Below are 20,205 nucleotides of genomic sequence, written 5' to 3'. Positions count from 1 at the left end.
TTTTAGTCACATTAAGCCTAGAAATAATGCTTTCTGACATTACAGTATTTCCCATTACAACCGCATTCTGTTGCATTGGTGCATAATCGGACTTGAAATATATTACCTAGGAAGAATATGTTTCTCTTTGAAACAGTCAAACCTCATTAGAAATCCAGGGCTTGAAAAAATCACGTTGTTAACAGTTATGTCCCCTAGCAAAGTTTTGCTTCTCCTAAACAGCGTTAAGCCCAGACCCAACAGCCCCGTCTCTCCCAAGTCTTTCCTCTTCATTGCACTGGAAGGAGAGCCCAGAATGCATTTAACATGGGCTGATTCTCCACGTGTCTCTCTTCTCACCTTTTTGAAACTCTGTTGATACTAAATGGAAGGTATTTTGTACACAAGAGGGTTCCACAGTTCAATGGTTAGAGACAAGGGGTTGAGAAACTAGGTGTCACAAGGTTGATTATGACCAGAGCCTCACCTGTTTCAAAGACAGTGTGGCATGTATTAGAAAATCCTGCTTCTGACACACACTTTGCTACCATGGGTGAGTGACTGGACTTCTCAATGCCCACAATGACCTAAGATTGTAAGTCTCAGACGAATTGTCCATCAGTATTGCTGGGGAGAGTTTTTATCCCCACCCTAATGGATTCATAGGTCTAGGCAGAAATGTGTGTATATAACATTTTTGTCTATATAGCCTATATATACTCTTGATCTATCACTTAAACATTTCTGGGTCTCAGTTTCCTCATCCATAAAATCAGAGCTTTGCTCACTTCAAGGTGAACATTCCCTGCGAAGATTGCAATTCATCTATGCCTGCCCATCTGGTGCCATCCTCAGCCATGACCTCCAGTGTTTGCCAGGGAATCTATCCAATATGCCAGGAACCTTCCTTGATTTTTCTTGCTATCATGTGTACACAGGCTATCCATTGCTTGCCTCTTGTTACAAATACAAAATATTATTACTACAAACATTCTTATTAAAGATGATCTTCAGCTGGAACATCTATTTTCCCTAACATGCCAAACTCATGTTTTATATCTGTTTGAAAGTAAGGAGTCATTTCTTAACCACATAATCCTACATTGTAGAAATGCAAGCTGGAAAAAAATGGAACCTCCCTATATATTTACTCATGGCAGATTCTTCCAAGAAATGTTCCCCTTGGTTAAGGTTACCACTCTGTCTTTAAAAAAAAAAACAAAACACAATAATAAGCCTGACCCGTAAACCCATAAGCTAGCAGAGATACAAAAAGTATTTTGAGCCAGGCCACTGGCAAAATGCATAGAGACCCTACAAAGCCGGGCAAATCTTAAACATTCTGATTTGGTTTCAAATTTCAGTGCTGTCCCCTGAGGATCCATTAAAACTTTTCACTTCTTCGTGAATAATGACGTCATCTACATTAGTTACAAAATCAAGAGACAGGACACAGATAATTCCCATCAGGATCCTTTATTGTTATTGATCTCCAAACTTGTGAGGATGTTCTCACTCATCCTGCTGGCCCCATCCCCCCTCCTTTGCTCCACAGTTATGGTGGATGGTTGGTGAGAACTGACCAACTGAGCCTTTGTTCACATTGAAGACTCAGACTAAATTCAACATAATCTCGGAAAAATTCTCTCCTTTATTTGAAAATGAAAAAAATAAAGAACTAGCCATTTCCTTCTACTCATTAGAATGTTTGAGAGGCAATATGGTGGTAGATGGAGGGTTGAGTGGTCAGAAGACCTGAGTACAAATCCTCCTTTTTGAGATGACTGAGTGAAGGGGAAAAGTTACTAAATCTTTTAGTGCCCCAAGCTACACTAAATAAATCCCAGTGAAATTGCAGGATTTGCCTGGAGAAATGGAGTTTTCCCAGAGGGGAGTTGCTCAGCAATCCCAAGACCAAGAGGGAAAAAGATTCAAATGCCTCCAGGCAGAGGCTCAAAGAGCCTCTCATTCTTTCTCCACCTTTGTCTAACCCAGGGGTGAGGAATCTAAGGCCTCCAGGCCACATGTGGTCCTCTAGGTTCTCAAGTGCAGCCCTCTGACTGAATTCAAACAAGACTGCACCTAAGGACCAAGACAGCTATGTGGCCTCGAGGTCCCACCCCTGGTCTAACCACTCTTGCATTATTTAAAAAAAGAGTTGGGTGGGTTTATTGTACACATTAACAGGTCCGTACAGAACAAAAATACAAAGATTATAGAAACCATTTACAGTAACATCTCATGTTATCAAGTTCAGATGAAAGAGAGATTTCCAATGGAAGCTTTCCAGGACTTATCTACAATGAGGAAAGTTGACTGTCAACTTGAAAGCTTCCCTTTACTCACCCAAAGGGCCGCCTGAAGACCATGTTCATCCCAGACCCCACCCCCTACAATTCTCAGTGATTTGATGGAATGTCTTGACATTGCTCAAATTTTATTTCCCTCTATTTAAGAAAAACAAAAACAAAAAACAAAGAAAAAGCCCTTTAAGAGCTCTGCGTTGCCAAAGTACATTCCCCAAACAATACTGCCACCTATTGAGAACAGAAGACATTTTGAGAGATATCTAAGACAAACGTGAGGACTAAATTTCTTCGGGTGAAATCCCAGGTAACAGACTATTTTCCATCCCCGTAATGAGGTAATAAAACTGCTTGGTTGGAGACACGCTGGTGCAAATTAGAAGACCATGTCGACTGTGGCAGCCAGCAAGGAAGCTGGCCAGAGTCTAAGATTCTACAGGGAGGGAGCATCATAGCTCATCGTGATTCTTTGTGAGGTCTTCCCCATAGTTGGTAGCCTGGCTGCCGACGAACATGTTCCAGTTCTCCAGTATCTCTTCTTTGGTTAGCTTCTGATCCTGTAGAGGAGGAAGAATGGGGGGAGGGGAAAAAGGGGAGAAAGCTTTTTTAGTGGGGTGATATCATGATAGGGATGTTATGATTCAGTTGTTTCAGTCATGTCGGACTCTTTGTGACCCCACCATTTGGGGTTTTCTTGGCAAAGATACTGGAGTGGTTTGCTGTTTCCTTTTCCAGCTCATTTTACAGATGAGGAAACTGAGGCAAAGAGGGTTAAGTGACTTGCCTAGGGTCACACAGATAGTAAGTATCTGAGGCTAGATTTGAACTCAGGTCTTCCTGACTCCAGGCTCTATCCCCAAGCCATTTAGCTGGGGACAGAAAGCTAGATTTGTGAGTTAGGAAGAACTACATTCAAAAAAATCGCAGTTATGTGATTGTGGAATGCACTGCCCCTGCTGCCCTCTGCCTCACAGAATCTCACCTCCTTTAACGCTCAGTTCTGCCTTGGGCATGAAGGCTTCCCCAATTTCCCCAGTGGCTAGTGCCCTCCCACCCAAACACCCTTGTATCTCCTCTGTATATATATATATATATATATATATATGTATATGATCTTAAGCATGCTCTCCCCTCTGACAGAATGTAAGCTTCCACAGGGAAGGACTTTTGATCTTTGTATCTCCAGCATCTAACATGGTGTCTAGCACACATGGCAGGTTACTTAACCTCAGCGGACCTCTTCGTCTTTAAAATGAGGGACTTGGACCAAACGATCTCTGAGTTTCCTTCAGCTCCAAGTTTATGAGCCTATGAACCTAGGACTTCTTACTTGTTTTTAAGCCTTGGACATTATCCGGGTAGTTTCTCCCAGACCTCAGTTTCCTCGTCTGTAACATGACGGGATTGTACCAGATGGCTTTTGAGATACTGGATTTGGAGTCAGAAGACTTGGGTTTAAATCCCACCTTACTGTGTGATTTTGGGCAAATGACTTAATCTCTATCAGCTCCGTTTCCTTATCTGTAAAATAAAGCATTGGGCTGGATGGGCTCTGAGATCCCTTCCAGTCCTAAACGCTATGACCCTTTGGGTAATCTAAGCGTGAAGAACAGCACAATGATAAAAATCATTGGCAACTCCACCATGTGGGCCAGGGTCAAAATGACCAAAGAAGAGACAACTCGAAGCAGTCTGAGGCAAGCTGGTTGAAAGCAAGGAATGCTCCCCTACCTTGTCCTGGTCTGACTCATACACCAAGTGCCTTGCCTCTGCTTGGGCATGGTCATAATCTTGGGGAAGAATCCAGTGCCGAATCTCCTCTTTGTCCATCTTCCCATCCTTGTTCAAATCCCGGAAATCTGAAAACTGCTCCCGTTCAGTGACCACCCAGTCTGGCTCTGGGCCATTCTCCTCGTGGGCAAACATATCAGCTGGAAAGGAAGGAAATGCTGGTTTTAAAATGTTCTCTTCACATAATATTACAATCAGTGCAGAAGTTAAAGATGGAGAAATCCCAACTGATTCCTTAGGGAAGATATCAGCAAACCTAAAGATTTCAGGCCATTCCCCTATTCCCACCAAAATGGACAGCTGAGATCACAGGGTCAGCATGATGTGATGGGAAGAGCACCAGATTTGGGAAGGAAAACCTGGCCTCCAACCCTGGGTTTTTTGACTTTGGGTAAGCCTTTCTCCCCTCTCTGGGTCCCAGTTTGCTCATCTATAAGACTGAGATTAGGTTAGATGGTTTTCATGGTCCCTTTACAGATTATATATTTAGAGCTAAAAGGGATCGCAGAAGCCAATCAGTCCAGCTACTCCATTTTGCTGATGAAAGGAAATGACTCACCCACAGTCTTACCACTAGTAAGTTTCTTAGGTGTGATGTGAACCCAAGCCCTCAGACTTCCAAGTCCAGCGCCCTATTCACTAGACCGTGAAACTTCTCAGAATTAGAATCAACTCTAGGCCTCTAATTCTGATTCTATAACCTCCCTCAGCCTTTCTAAACCCCACTTTCCTCATCTGTAAGATGGAGATACTAATACCTGCAGTAATTATTTTACAGGATTGGTCTTTATGTAAACAAGTACATAAAGCATGTTGTTAATATAAAGCAGTATACAAACACACAGGTTTTGTTGGAGGTTTTTTTTTTAAGCCACCTAGGTTGTACATTGTTTCTCAAGGGCCAACCCCTAAAGTCATAAGCATGGCTAGATGGTATTGCTTGAGGGTATGGATGTAGCTGTTAGGAATCTTAGAGGGTATGGAGTCCAATCCTCTCGTCTTACAGCTCAGAATACTGACCCAACTAAAATCCTACCTTCTATAGCCTTCTCCCATCCCTCTTAATTCCAGTGCCTTTCTCCTGTTAATTATTTCCTATTTGTCATGCACATAGCTTGTGTGTGTGTGTGTGCGTGTATTTGTGTGTGTGTATGCACACACATATATACATACATACATACGTGTGTGTTGTTTCCCCCATTAGACTGTAAGCTCCTTGAGGGCAGGGACAGTCTTTTGTCTCCTTTTGTATCCCCAGCACTTAGCACAGTGCCAGGCTAATAAGTGTTTTTGTGGACAGCTAGGTAGCAGTGCATAGAGCGCCTGTCCTAGAGTCAGAAAGATTCATCTTCCTGACCTCAGACACTAGCTGTGTGACCCTGGGCAAGTCAATTAACCCTGTTTGCCTCAGTTTCCTCATCTGTAAAATGAGCTGGAGAAAGAAATAGCAAACCACTCCAGTATCTTTCCCAAGAAAACCCCGCACGGGGTCATAAAGAGTTGGACACAACTGAAATCACTGAACAACAAAAACAATAAATGTTTATTGAGTAATTAATTATTGAGTGATTAAGTGATTTGCCCAAGGTTACACAAGCTTGAGATGGAAGACCTAAACTTTGAACCAAGACCTTCTAAAGCCAGTATCCTTTGTGCCACACCATGCTTGCCTAGTGCAAAAGACAAAAATGTCCCTTCCAGGCAAAGCCAACTCCCAGGGTCAGGTCTCTAGCTCTTCGCCATCCCTGGGCAGAGTTCAAAAGGCACTGGACAAAGGGGGCACAGCTAATCAAAGAAGCTCCAGTGTTTGTTTGAATCAACCGGCTGCCTCCTGTCAATTCGATTCGGTCACAACTGTCAATTTGATACCTCCCCCCTCCCTCCAACTCCGAATGCTTCCCTCGATTATGTACTAGATGAGGGGAAGACACCTGGTACACACACTTATAAGACACCTGTCAACATCTGTTATTGCAGGGAGGGAGTGCCGCCAAATGTACTTTAATTACAGAGAGCGCAGGCTTGTCTGTTATTTCTGTTGGACGTGAAAAGCGTCCAGATCTTAAGGATAAATATGATTTATAATGATTAGAAAAGCTCCGCTTTTAATTAGCATGACACGTGCTGGGTTGTAGCACTGTATGATGACAGCCTTAGAAACAGATGAGATTTTAAACTTGGGCTTTCATGGATTGAAGCAGCTTTGGAGAGGAGAGAAGGTACTACAATGCTTCCTCACCAGCCAGCTTTTTGTTAATGAAAGGTATCTGGGGACACTAAAGGCAGGTGTCTGAGTAATGCAGTGGATAGAGATCGGGACCTTAAGAGTTTAAAAGACCCGAATTCTAATTCTGCCCCAAGTCATTTATTAGCTGAGTGACCCAGGACCAATCACTTGACAGTGGTCTGCCTCAGTTTCAGTATTTCAGCATTAGAAATAATGCTAGGTCTTCCTCCTGGATGTATTGTGAGGATAAAATGAATTAATATTTGTACTAGTGTTTTGTGAACTCTAAAATGAGATACAAAAATTAGCTATGAGAATGGGTAGTCAGTGCAAGCAGCGATAACACCATCAATTTACAAAAGTTGTAGCTACAAGTCAACCCCCCAAATGGGACAAGATTCCTTGAGGACAGGGACTGTTTCCACTTTTGTACTTGTATGCCCAATGCCCAGCACAAGGAGTGATATATTAGAGAACCACAGAATTTCAGAGTTGAAAGAGACCTAAGCAGCCATCCAATCCAACCCTTATCCAAAAGGAATCCCCCACCACAGAACATGACAAGTGGTGATCTGGCGTCCACTTAAAGATCTCCAAAGAAAGGGGAATCCATCACTTCAAGGCAGCCCATTTCACTCTGGGATAATTCTGAGTGGGCAGGAAATTTCTCCTGACTTCAAGCTTCAATTTGCCTCTTTGCAACTATTATCCAAAGCTCCTGGTTCTTCTGTCTTCTGTGGTCAAGCAGAACAAGTCTAACACAGTAGGCTCTTAGTAAGTGTTTATAATGAATGACTAACTTAATAAATGGCTAATTTGATGAATGAATAAACTTGTTTTTAGCTTACACTGGACCCTTATGGCCAAAAATGTGAGATAGAACCCTCAAAGTGGGAGCAGATGATACAAATATGGAAAGGATCCCCAAAGAGTACAAGGGTATAGTGATGAGCCCAATCAAAGAAGAAATTTCATAGGGATAAACATAAAATTTTATGCTTAAGTTAAAAAAAATCCATTTCACAAGCACGAGATGGAAGAATCACCAATACGCAAGGTCAGGGTTTTGGGGCCCCAAGAATTCACAGGTGATTATGAGAATTCTGGTCTAGGGATCACAGAGTCATGGCCTGTAAACCTTTGAGACCAGCTAGTTGTATGATCTGCCCATCAAGGATTTAAGCCAAGATGGGATTTAGAGGTCATTTAGTCCAACCCTCTCACTCTACAGAGAAGGAAGCTGTAGCCCAGAGAGGTACAATGCCTTGCCCAAAGTCACACAGCCTAATTCAGGAGACATTCTAAGGCTTAAACACAGACTTTCCCTCCCTAAATCCAGGGATCTTTCCATCTCTCAATCTCCCTCACTCCCCCCCGATATATATGTATAGATATGTATATACACACATATATGTATATACACATTAATGTGTGTGTGCACGTGTGTGTGTGTGTGTGTGTGTGTGTGTGTATTTTGGCTTTTCTTTGTATCCCCAACACTTAGGATATGCTGTTGTTGTTCAGTCATGTCTGACTCTTCATGACCTCATTTGGGGTTTTCTTGGTAAAGATACTGGAGTGGTTTGCCATTTCTTTCTCCAGCTCATTTTACAGATGAGGAAACTGAGGCAAACAGGGCAAAGTGACTTGCCCAGGATCACACAGCTGGTAAGCTGTCTGAGGCAGGATTTGAACTTAAGTCTTCCTGACTCCAGACCCAGTGCTCTATTGACTGCACCACCAAGCTGTTCTAGTGCTTAGCACATAGTAGGCACCAAATATATGCTTTGTTGTTGACCATATTGAAGTAACTTGGACAAATAAGAAGAGGTGGATCTAGAATCCAGGTCATGTGACTCAATCAATAAACATGTAAACAATAATCTGGTATTCAGTCAATAAACATTTATTAAGCACCTATTATGTGCCAGACACTATACTAAGTTCAGAAGACACAAAAAGAGGCAAAAGAAAGTCCCTCTTCTCAAAGAACTCATATTCTAATGGGAGAGACAACATGCAAACAACTATGTACAAACAAGTTATATATAGGATAAATTGGAAATAATCAACCAAAGGAAGGCACTAGAATTAAGGGGAATTGGAAAAGCTTCCTGTAGAAGGCAGGATTTTAGCTGAACCTTGAAAGAAGACTGGAAAGCCAAGAGGTAGAGATGAGAAGAGAGCATTCCAGGTATTGGTGAAAATGTCCAGAACTGGGAGATGGAGATTCATTTAAGCGGAGGGCTCCCCTAAGGGGCTCTTGAAATATTCCACTCAGAAAAACAGAACTGTCCTTTCTGGGGGGACACCATCATTAAGTAAAGTGAGGCTGAGCTGTAATTTTGCTCCAGTGTCCAGTTTTAAGCCCTCCTTCCAAGAGACACCAAGCCCTGGGTCATCCTTGATCCTCAGCTCATCTCCTCCTACACTATACCTAGGTGTGGACGGGACAGTCTTGTGCAGGGGACAGAGAGCTGGACTTGCAATCAGCACCACCAGAGCTGAAATGGTAGATGCCCCACCGGCAGCTCCAATTCAATACTCACCAATGTACTCGTCCTGATCCACGAATCCATCACCATTCTTGTCGATATCTTCCAGCGTCTCCTGAGTAGGGAAGGCGGGAGGTGGGGGTGGGGAGAAAAATGAAAAACTTCTCCGATGTGAAAGTAGTGGATTTCCCAACTGCCTGGCTATCAAAGGCACATCCGAAAGAGGGCTAGTCTTTTAATACTGGTCAACTCTCAAAGCAAGGAATTAAGAGCACAGAAAAATCCCAAAACCAAGATTTAAAAAAGACTATTGGAATCAATTATTTATTTCTGTAGCAAATTTAATATCCTAACTGCGCTTTTTTGGGGTTTGTTTACATTTTTTTCATTTCTATCTTGTTTTCACATCATCTACTGTTCCTGATAACATTCTGACACTGCCCCATCTTTCTGGTCTTATCTCAAATCACTCCCCTCCTTTCACTGACTCCAGCGAAACTACAGTTTTAGGTTGGGTCCAGTTTCTGGCCACCTCTGGGTCCTTGCTTATCACCTTTTTTTTTTGTTTAGAAGGCCCTCTACCTCCCTGACTCCCTCCACCCCCAACATACCTTTCCTTCAAATACCACAAATGATAAGCACCCCAGTAAAGCTTTCCCCGACCCACTCTGACATTTGCTGCCCAAATAACTTTGGCCAGGTCATTAATTTTTCTGTGCCTCAGTTTCCCCATCTGAAAAATGAAGGGGTTGCACAATTGACTGGTAAGGTCTCTTCCCCAGCTTTCGTTCTGTGATCCTACCATTATTTCATTCCCCTGTCCTAGCACTGTGTTGTTTCTTACCAAGACTACAATATCCTTCATGTGCTCAAACTCCTCCGGGTGCATGAAGGCAGTGAATTCCTCCCGAGTAGCTGCTTTATCACCATCAAGGTCAGCTGTGTTGAACCTCCTCTCATCACGGGGCAGCATCTTCTTAAAAGTGTGTTGATCAGATCCATCTTGAAACTCTTCTGGGTTCTCTAGATGGAACGTGAAGAAAAAAAAGTAGGACATAAGCTCCCCAGGGGCAGGATTATCTTTGCATCCTCAGTGCCCATCACAGAGCCTGGCACACAGCAGGAGCTTAATAAATGTTTATTAGGTTGAACATAAGTTCCATCACTGCTGCCTGAAAACTGAAGCTCTTTCTTCCTTTCCAAACTTTCAGTCACCAAGTTGAAGGGACTATGGAAAAATGTTAGTTATGGCCAGACTGTGGCAGGTCTCAAATGCCAGGCTAGGAAATACCATACAATTTAGCACGATATACCTATTTGTTCTTTAGTTGTCATGTATGTTAGTCTCCTCTCTCTCTCTCTCCCCACCCCCTCTCCCTCTCCCTCTCCCTCTCCCTCTCCCTCTCTCTTTCTCTCTCTCTCTCTCTCTCTCTCTCTCTCTCTCTCTCTCTCTCTCTCTCTCTCTCTCTCTCTCTCTCTATCTCCTCTGCTTGTCTATCTGTTTCTCTCCCAGGCCTGTGGTTTCATCCCTGTAGGGAACTTCCACTGTGGAAACTACCTCTACTAGCAGAGATGAGCAACTGATCTGTAACTTAGAGTCTTAAATCGTTGCCTGGGGCACTTGCTCAGGGTCATACAACCAGTATATGTTACGGGCAGGACTTGAACCGAAGTTTTCCTTGTTCTAAAGCTGACCCTCTGACTATTGTATCTCCCAGTGTGTTAGCCTAATCTCTCCAAAATCTTAATGTGGGACAATGTCTTGTATTTTTAAAATTTTTATTTTTGTATTATTTTATATTTTGTATCATTTTATATTTTTAATTAAATTTTTATTTTTAACTATCTGGTTGCCCAAATGAGTAGACATCCTACCTTAAAAAAAAGGTCAGAGACAGAAGCACAAAAAATCAGCAGTAAGACTTCCCCAGAGCAGCGATTGAGGGATGAGGGAGAGAGACAATGCGTTTCCATGCCTTCCCCCTTTGAGTAGAGAGGTGAGGGACTACTATCAAATATGATTGCTTAAATATTTGTATTTTGTTAGAAGGAAGGGTTCAAGTTTGGGGTTGGGGAATAGTTTTTAAAAAGATAACATGTTTCCTGAAAGAAGTAAATAATTTTAGCCATCAAAAAATGACTAGTAGGTGATCCTCTTACCCAAGTAGTAGCCATATGTAGCCTGCTTATATTCTTCCCAGGAAATCTTCTCATCTTTGTTTCGATCGTAATCTTTCCAGACTTTTGCCACGTTTTCATAGATGTACCGTTTCTGTACTCGTTTGATCCAGGTTTTCAGCTCCTCAGTTGTGACAAAGCCATCTCCATCACTGTCTATTCTGCCAACAATCTTTCTGTAATGAGAAACCGGGGGTTACTGGGAGGGCAAAGGTGGTCACGGCATGGGAGAAAACAGAAAACCTGACTATCTAAGCATCTCCCGTTCAGGAAAGCTGCCAGGCGCTGCTTTTGGCTGGACCAGCATTTCCCAAACTAATTTGGCCACAGAACAATGTGGGGCTTGAAACAGACGAATGGAACCCCATCGATGCCCATTGGGGGAGGAATCAGAGGGTTTGGCATGGCTCCCAAAAAAAGAGGAGGGGGAATCCTGGAGCAAAATAAGGTATTGGCTCTGTTTTCGCACTGAAAAGCTGTTGCGCAAAAAACATATTTTAAATAAATACATAAAAGAAATGGCACTAGCAAGCGATTCTTCTCACTTAGACATATCCTGTGGAACCCAGGGCCTCCCACGAACAGTTTTGGATTTTGGAAAATGCTGGTGGGTGTAATCATAGGGATGACTTCACTTTGTATCTGATTTATGTTCCTTTTTTCATTCAGACCTACACTTGTGATTTTATCATTGCTGCTGGAAACCTCCCTGGAGAGGAACCCCACCTCTCTGCCAGTGCTGATCAATACCTGCTCCTGGGAGCCCTGAGAGCTTAAAGGATTTCCTCTATGTCTTATATATTTATCAATCAACATTTATTAAGAAAGTGCCTACTATACACCAGGCACTGTGCTAATCAATCACCTAGGATACAAAAAGAGGATAAAGATAGTCCCTCTGGAAGCTTAAAATCTTATCAGTTAACTCATCAGATGCTTAGTTTCTATTTTATGTAGCAGTTATTGTTAGGGTGTATTCCATTCCCTTCCACTGGACTGTGAGCTCCATGAAGGCAGGAACTATATTTTACTGGTCATTGCATTTTCCCAGTCAATGCTCATTATGATTCAATAATGCAGAGAGGTCCCACTGGAAATTCCTCTACTAAGACAGGTCTGAACCTTGCTCACTTATTGAAATGAATGGGGGAACAGAAGAAAAAATTTGGATGAGTATCAAATAATCACAGCAAGGATAACATAGAGTTCTATAGCTTACAATGTGTGTTATAGACATTATTCTATTAGAGCCTAACAACAAGCCTATGAGGTAGGCACTACAGGCATCCCCATTTTACAGACATGGAGACTGAGGCCCAGATAGATAAAGTGATTAGCAAAGGGTCACATATCTAGTAAGTGTCAGAGACAGGATTTGAAGCCAGGACTTCATTAATGCAAGTCCTAGGGGCAAAGATATTTTATGGGACTTTTAAAAACTGCATTATTTGTCTCAGATACTCTACTGAGGCCTGAAGGCTACAAAATCTTGTCTGAGATGAATTACTCACAAAAATTCCAACTTCTCATATTGCTTGGTCACAATAACTGTGGACTTTAGATACTCAAGAAACACTTTAGGCCACTTTGTGTTCACTCCTTTCAGTCATGTCTGACTTTGTGGCCTCATTTGGGTTTTCTTTGCAAAGATACTGGAGCGGTTTGCCATTTCCCTCTCCAATTCAATTTACAGATGAGAAAACTGAGGCAAACGGGGTGAAGTGACTTTGCCCAAGGTCACACAACTAGAAAGAGTCCAAGGCCACCATTTGAACCCAGACCTTCCTGACTCCAGGCCAGGCACTCTATCCACTGCACCACCTAGCTGCCCTTAGTGTAGTAACCAAGAGAGTAGGTCTAAGAGACAGGAAGACCTGGGTTCAAGTCCCACCTTAGACACATATTGGCTGAATTACCTTGAGCAAATCACTCTTTTTCTTCATTTCCTTTTTTAATGTATATAATTTTTTTTTATTTTGGTAAATGGTATTTTAGTTTTTCCAATTACATGTAAAGATCATTTTCAACATTCATTTTTTATAAGCTTTTGAGTTTCAAATTTTTTCTCCCTCCTTCCCATCCCCCTTCCCCAAGACAGGAAGCAATCTGCTATAGGTTACATGTGTGTAATCACAGGAACACAGCAAATCACTTTTAATCCCTCGGCATTCCAGGAAACTCTCCAAGACAAAGTCCCCCAACAGCTGCCAGTCTTTGTTGGTAGAGGGAGTCTACAAAATGAGAGCTCCCTGCACCAAAAAAAGTCATGAGTCTATACCAGAAACCAGAGATAGAAACTAGAGACATAGTCCCAGAATCTCATGAGTTGAAAGGGGTCATGGAATCACTGATCTGAAGCTAGATGGAAGCTCAGGAACCGAGATCATTCTCTTAGAACAGCCCCTAATAAGTGTTCTTCCAATATCTTCTTCTTCTTCTTCTTCTTCTAGGAGAGTCCCCTAAGGGAGAACCCATCACACCTGCAGAGGCAGACCATTCCCCTTCTAGATGGCTGGAATTGTTAGGAAGTTTGGCCTGACAATAAGCCCAAACTGGACTCCTCATACCTGCCAGGCAGAGGTCCCATAACTCTGCCCTCTGGGGCCTTTCCATGAGGGCTGGGCAGAGTGTGCTGGAGCCAGCTCACATCAGCTCACAGAGCTGACAGGTAAGTTTTCGGTGGGCACTTTTATACCTTGGAAATCAGCAAACACAAATCTGGGCTTGATTTATTGTTTTTGTTAATTGTCTACACTTAAGTGATGGAGGGGCAGCTAGGTGGTGCAGTGGATAGAGTACCAGTCCTGGAGTCAGGAGGATCTGAGCTCAAATATGGCCTGGGCAAGTCCTTTAAGCCCTATTACCTTAAAAAAAAGTGATGGAGAAGATGTTAATGATTTTTTAAAAGAGCTGGTTGTTAAACATTGACTAACACATCCCTGGGGAAAGGACTGGGTTTTACTGCTCTCTAGGTGTTCACAGAAATGGGCAGCTAGGTGGTGCAGTGGATAGAGCCCTGGGCCTGAAGACAGGAAGATCCCATTCAAATATGGCCTCAGACACTAGCTTTACGCCCTTGGGCAAGTCACTTAACTCTTATTTGATCTCAGTTCCTTGTCTTTAAAATGGGGGCACACTGGAGAAGGAAATAGCAAAGCACTCCAGTATCTTTGCCAAAAAAAAACCCCAAATGGGATCACAAAGAGCTGGACTAGACTGAATGACTGAACAACAGTGACAGCGTGTTCCCAGTAGATGCTCATTATGCTTCTATCGGTGTAGGAGCTTCCAGGAAGAACTTTCTCTTCCAGGGCAGGTCAGTACCTTCTCTGGACCTTCCAGTCTTAGGAAACTGCTTAGGACACTGAGACTTTGGCTAAGTGCAGCTTAGATCTAGAGCACTGAAGGATTAGACCACAATGCTTACTTCATTTATTATACAGTAGTTTTACTGAGTCGCACAAGTTAGTTTATGTCAAAGAAGAAACTCAGACCAGGTCTTCCTGTCTCCCAAGGCCTAGCTTCTGACAAGCAGCTGGAGGGCTCAGCCTACTGAGTTCATGATTCCAAATTCCAAAATCCTCCTGCTTCAATCATTCCACACATTTCTGATGCTCCAGGCCCACTAATGAATAGGGTTCGAGCCCTACAGGGCAGGGGCCTATCAAAAGCCTTCATTGTTAAGTCAGAACGACAGGGGTGGAGTGGCTGGGTCTCCCTTGGTGAGAAGAACACAGAGTTGTTTACACCTACCACTTTGAAGGCCAGAAATCTGCTTTCAGGGAGTTCAGCAAATAGGATATCTAGCCAAGACCCATCATTAACTTCCACATCTCCAAGGAAAAGGTTAGGCTGGAAGATCTGAAAGCACTGGCCACTAGCACTGTGGACAGAGAGATGGCCTTAGAGTCAGGAGGCCCAGGATTCAAATTCTACCTCACATGCTTAATGCTGGTATGACCCTGGGCAAGGTCTGTAGTCAATCAGGGACTTAGTTTCCCCATTTGTAGACTGGAGATGATACCCAGACTACCTACCTCCCAAGGTTTAAATGTGTAAAGTACCACCTACCCCACTCCTTTCTATGAATGCTGGTGGTACAGTGGTCAGGGCTCTTCTGATTAACTACCCAATCAGCTTCAAAATGCCTGTGTCCAAAGTTCTGACTCCTACTTATTACTTTTCCTTTGGTGTCTAAACACACAGGCCTAAGGGAAAGGACCTTGAGTGGAGTGTAGTGGAGTGACTCATACATCTGGCATCAGAGGACCAGGGTCCAAATCCTGCCTCTGAGGTTAACTGCTTGTGTGACCTTAGGAAAAGTCACTGAAATTCCCTGTGCCTCAGTTGCCTCTTCCATAAAATGAAGGGGCTGGATGAAATGGCCTCTCAAATCCTTTCCCAGTCTCCAACTACAATCCTATGACATTCAGCTGGGAAAGGCTATACAGCCTAATGGAAAGATAATTTGGAGTCAGGAGAGGCCCAGGTTCAAATCCTGCCTCAAATACTAAGAGAGTACCCACAAGCAAATCAATTAACCTTTCTAAGCCTCTTTTTGCTTATCTGTAAAATGGGGTAATAATATGGTACCTACAACACAGAGTTGTGATGAGGATCAGGTGAATGGGAAATACTGTGAAAACCTCACCATGCAGTGCCGGCTCTAATTCCCCTGAAGGATCCCCAGGTAGAATTCCAGAAATAATCAACCTACAACCCAGTATTCCTCCCAAAACCAAGCTGACATTTATCAGAGAGGCTTTTAAGGTTCACAGAGTGATTTGCACACCTCATTTCACTGGATCCTCACAACCCCTATGAGACAGACACTGTGGGTATCATCATCTCCATTTGACAGATGAAGAACTCGAGACTCAGAGAGATGAATTGAACTTCACCTTCAAATTAAGTCATCATCCACCCTATGTGATTCAGTGGCCCAGGTTCAGATTCCAGCTCTGCTACTTGCCACTTGGAACTCAAAGCAAGTCATTTCTATGGGCCTTACTGTACTTACCCATCTAGAAAACGGGTGTGTTGGCCCCTGACTTTCTATCCATGATCCTGATTCTAAGCATCAGAAGTGGAAATCAAGCCCAGGGCTTTTCTGGCTCTTTCAGGACCCTAGCAATCCACAGCCAGTGACCAACACATAAGATTTTAGAAATCATTTAAGTTCAAAATCAACCTTTCATTTTCCAGGGGCCCAACCATCTCTTAACAGTAATGGGTCAGCTAATAGTGGGGGTGGGGGTGGAGTTCTGAAAGAACTCCCTGGGAAATCCTGAGATGGAGAAATGCCAACAAATTCCCTATAGTGTTTTTTTCTGATTCTGTTGAGCTTTAGATGACATTAACTAGAGCAGGGGTGGGGAGCCTTCGACCTCGAGGCCACTTCACCCCTGATACTAGTAGCCAGCAGATAACAAGCAGCTTGGGGTAGAGGGAAGCTCACGAATTTGGAGCCTGGCTGAATTCCAGCTTCTATACTTATTTATCTGTGTGACCTTGGCCAAGTCACTTCTCTCTAAAACAAAGGGGTAAGACTAGACGATCACTAAGGTCCCTTTCAGTTGATTCGGCTGAGGGTGATACCACCTTCTCATTTCCCTCCGATCCCTCAAACTCCTTTCTGATAGAGGTTGGGGGCTGCCTAAAATTTGAATTTGTCTTGGCGGCAGGATAAGGAGTTGCAGGGGATAAGGTTTTTTGGGTTGGGTTTTTTGTTTGTTTGTTTGTTTTTTTGGTAACTTTCTTAAAAGAGGGCTGAAGACTCGTCGGTCCAAGTTGGAAATTTCTTCCATTGTCATCTCCCTCCTGTCCCCTCCCCTCTGATGCAATAATGGGGGGTGGGAGGAGAGGCGGAGGGGGAGCTCTCTCTGCTTCCTTCCCTCCCTTCCTCTGCCACGTTATCACTTATCAGGGGAGGGGAGAAGGGTTTCGTTTTTCTGGTGCAGACAGAAGTTAGGGGAGCTACCCCAGCCCAGGCCCGGGATCCTTTGAGATCGCCCTGCCCACTCCGGTCTTCACTGCTCCCAGGGGCCTCTCCCAACTTTGTCCCAAGTTCCAGCCAGGCCCGGCCCGGTGGGCAGTCCCAACGCTGCCCTGCCCAGAGCCCTGCCCCCAGACCAGCCGGGGAGCCGGACTCACTTTCTCTTTGCCCAAGAGGGTGCGGGCTCCCAGCACCTGCCCCGCGGCTTCTCCCTCGTGCCCCCGGGGCCCCAGCCTGCCCGCCTCACCCCAGCCTCTCCTTGCTCTCCTCCGGAGTGAGCTGATCAAACGTCTTGGCTTCCTCCTTGCCCAGGAAGGCCTCGTGGTCGTACTGGAAGCTCTGGTTGTCCTCGGCGGGCCGCTCGCCCAGCTCCGAGTCGGGCCGCACCACGCGCTCCTTGCGCACGGTGGGCTTAGCCCGCAGCTGTCCGGGCCCCAGCAGCAGCAGCATCAGGAGCCCCAGCCCCGGGCAGCCCAGCGCCATGGTCGGTCCAGCGGCCGCCGCCGGGGAGGAAGGACTTGAGAAAGAAGGGAGGCGGAGGGAACTCTCTGAAGGGCCGGGCCGTGCCGGGCTGGGCCGGGCTGGGCTGGGCTGGGCTGCGAGGCGCTGAGATCGGCGCGCTGTCCAGTGAGCCCAGGCACAGTCTAGGACTCCCCCTGCACGGCGGGCGGGGCAGCTCCTAAGGGGAGGGGGTACCGGAGGAGGGGCGGGGACGGGAACGGGCTTGCCCTCCCCCTGCCCTCCGAAGGGCCCGCCCCTTCTGCCTGCAGGGGGCTGGCAAGGGGAGAATCTTCCCTGGAATGGGCACAGACCGAACTAGGGCTTTTGCACACACGTGCACGGAGCTGTGTCCATTGGACCGGATCCGGGCTAGGGGTGGGGGCAGAGGAGGGGAGAGAGCAGCGCCACGTAGCCGGACTCGCTGAGAGAGAGAGAGAGCAGGAGGGAGGGCGCAGAGGGGCTGGGAGAGGGGGAGCTAGGGGCTAGGGGCAGGGGATGAGCTCTGTGCCCCTCCCCTGCCTGCAGAAGAGAAGAAGCGGGAGGCGGGACAGGATGGAGGGAACTCAACCAAGAAAGTCGAGTGAAAAAAAAAAAGTCACATGTTGGAAATAGAATTCCCACTCTTCACTTCCCCTTTCCCCCGAAACTAAATCCCACCAAGCCAGCATTGCAGTCTACAGCCAGTAAAATGGAAGCTCCTGAAAGACGCTGAATAGCTCTTGTTTGAAGACACCAGCACACGACACTCAATCCGCAGCATCATGGATTTAGAGCTGAGCGGAACCTTAAAGGCCAGTCCTCTCATTTTACACACGGGGAAACTGAGGTTTAGAGGCAAGAAGTGACTTGCCCACTTCACCACAGGCAGCAAGGGGGCGAAAATTCAAATTTGAATTCAGATCCTTTTACTTCAAATCCAGTAGTACTCTCTCCACGGTGCCAACCTGCCTCCAGTAATAAAGACTTGCTTGAATTACCTGGAAGTTAAGTCACTTATACAGGACCACAAAGTAGCTGAGAAGAAATTTGAACCCGGACTTCAGATATCTCATTCTACTATTTTTTTTGTGTGTGTGTATCTTCTTTTTATATCGCTAACTCCCAGCCCAGCCTCTTGCGCATAGTAGGTATTTAATTCAAATTCAATTCCGTTCAGATTAGCAAGTATTTATTAAGGACCTGCTGCGAGTCGGTGCTAGGCAGGACCTGGAGATACAAAGATTGTGAAACAGAATTAGTACTAAAGAAACTTTGATGCTCCGGGCGTGGGGGTGGGGAGGGGCATGGGGCAGGGGGTGGGGTGAGGGATGGAGGGGGAGGGAAGAGAAAAGAGATTCTGTATCAGTTAGTCAATCAACGTGCATCTCTTAAGTTCTTACTAGGGGCCAAGATCTGGGCCAGACAGCCCTCAGGGAATTCAAATTATAAAGTCACTGACAACATGTAAGTAAACACTGTCCTTCGTTTTCTTTTTTTTAAAAAATATATTTAATTTTTTAAATAACTACGTGTAAAAACAATTTTTAACATTCATTTAAAAAAAAATTTGAGTTTCAAATTCTCTCCCTTCCCCATTGAGAAAGCAAGCAATTTGATGTAGGTTATGCATGTGCAGTAGTGCAAAACATATTTCTATATTAGTCATGTTTTGAAAGAAAACACAGACCAAAACAAAATCAAGAAGAATTTTAAAAAGTATGTTTTGTTCTTCATTCACACTCCATTCTTTCTCTGGAAAAAGAAAGGATGGGAGGAAGGAAGGAAGGAAGGAAGGAAGGAAGGAAGGAAGGAAGGAAGGAAGTGTAGCAACAATCTGCTAGCAGCTGCTATAGGGATGTAAGACCCGCCAACAACCAGCACACAGAAAGCTGCCAACACAAGTTCTTTGATCTGCTTTACTAAGAAAAGCAATGTTAAGGGGTTAACAATCTTAGTTTAATCAAACATACATATTAGGTCAGGGGGAAAAGATCAGCCCCCTGAATTTCAAGGCAAATACAAACAGAAATTACAAACAGTTACCAGAGAAGAACCAACATCTAGGTTACAAAGCTGGGGGGCGATTACAGCTTGCCCAGAGTCTCAACACTCCTTCCATGAGTGTGCCCCAAAAGTCAAAAGCCAAGCTCTCCTCAATTGTATCCCGTTCAGAGCCCTGAGGGATCTGACCTCACCTAGGCTGGGTGTGGGAAATTTCCCCATGCCCAGTATCACATCATATACAAATCAATGACTACCAATTATCTCAATGCCATTTGTTTCAACAATTCAGCTAGCAGCTGCTGTGGGGGTGAAAAACCAACATAAGCCCAACAATTAGAATGCTGCAAGCACAGGTTCTTTTGATCTGCTTTACTAAGGAAACCAATGTTAAGGGGTTAACAATCTTACTTAATCCAACATACAAATATCCTTCACTCAGCTCAGGGGGAAAAGCCAGTGCCCTGAGCTTCAGAGCAAATACAAACAGAGCAAATAAACATGAATCGAAGGACAGATTTCCAACTGACAAAATCACAATATACAGTTACCAGAGAAGCATCAACATCTGAGTTTTCTCCAAAGCGGGGTGGGGTGGAGGGAGCTCATAACAACTGCTGGCCCAGAGTCACTCACCCATCCTGCTGTGGCTCAGAACTCTAAGACAAACAGATCCCACTTTATCTGCCCCATTCAAACAAAGGCCAGAATCATTAAAGGCACTTAAGAGAAGAACAGCAAAAAGTCCCACCT

The 20,205-nt window shown here is 44.5% G+C and overlaps 1 protein-coding gene across 1 annotated transcript; it reads right to left on the bottom strand.

The window, feature by feature from the left end:
- Positions 1-1,439: 1,439 nt before the first annotated feature.
- RCN1 (reticulocalbin 1) lies at positions 1,440-17,727 on the bottom strand. Its single transcript, XM_036765485.1, has 6 exons — positions 17,219-17,727; positions 10,959-11,152; positions 9,643-9,821; positions 8,853-8,913; positions 4,017-4,216; positions 1,440-2,842 (listed from the first exon to the last, which is right to left on the bottom strand). Exons 1-6 carry the CDS (start codon positions 17,452-17,454, stop codon positions 2,735-2,737), a joined length of 978 nt encoding a protein of 325 aa, XP_036621380.1. The 5' UTR covers positions 17,455-17,727; the 3' UTR covers positions 1,440-2,734.
- Positions 17,728-20,205: the final 2,478 nt, after the last annotated feature.

This window comes from Trichosurus vulpecula, chromosome 6 (genome assembly GCF_011100635.1).
Source record: "Trichosurus vulpecula isolate mTriVul1 chromosome 6, mTriVul1.pri, whole genome shotgun sequence".
NCBI lineage: Eukaryota > Metazoa > Chordata > Mammalia > Diprotodontia > Phalangeridae > Trichosurus > Trichosurus vulpecula.
The sequence above is the reverse complement of the archived record's forward strand: the minus strand, read 5'-3'. Positions and strand labels throughout refer to the sequence as shown.

Coding starts and splice junctions, on each gene's coding strand:
- RCN1 (XM_036765485.1), bottom strand. CDS start 17,454: ATGGCGCTGGGCTGCCCGGGGCTGGGGCTCCTGATGCTGCTGCTGCTG. Junction 9,822..10,958: donor TACATATGGCTACTACTTGG/GTAAGAGGATCA, acceptor CGTTCCATCTAG/AGAACCCAGAAGAGTTTCAA. Junction 4,217..8,852: donor GGATCAGGACGAGTACATTG/GTGAGTATTGAA, acceptor CTTCCTTTCCAG/CTGATATGTTTGCCCACGAG.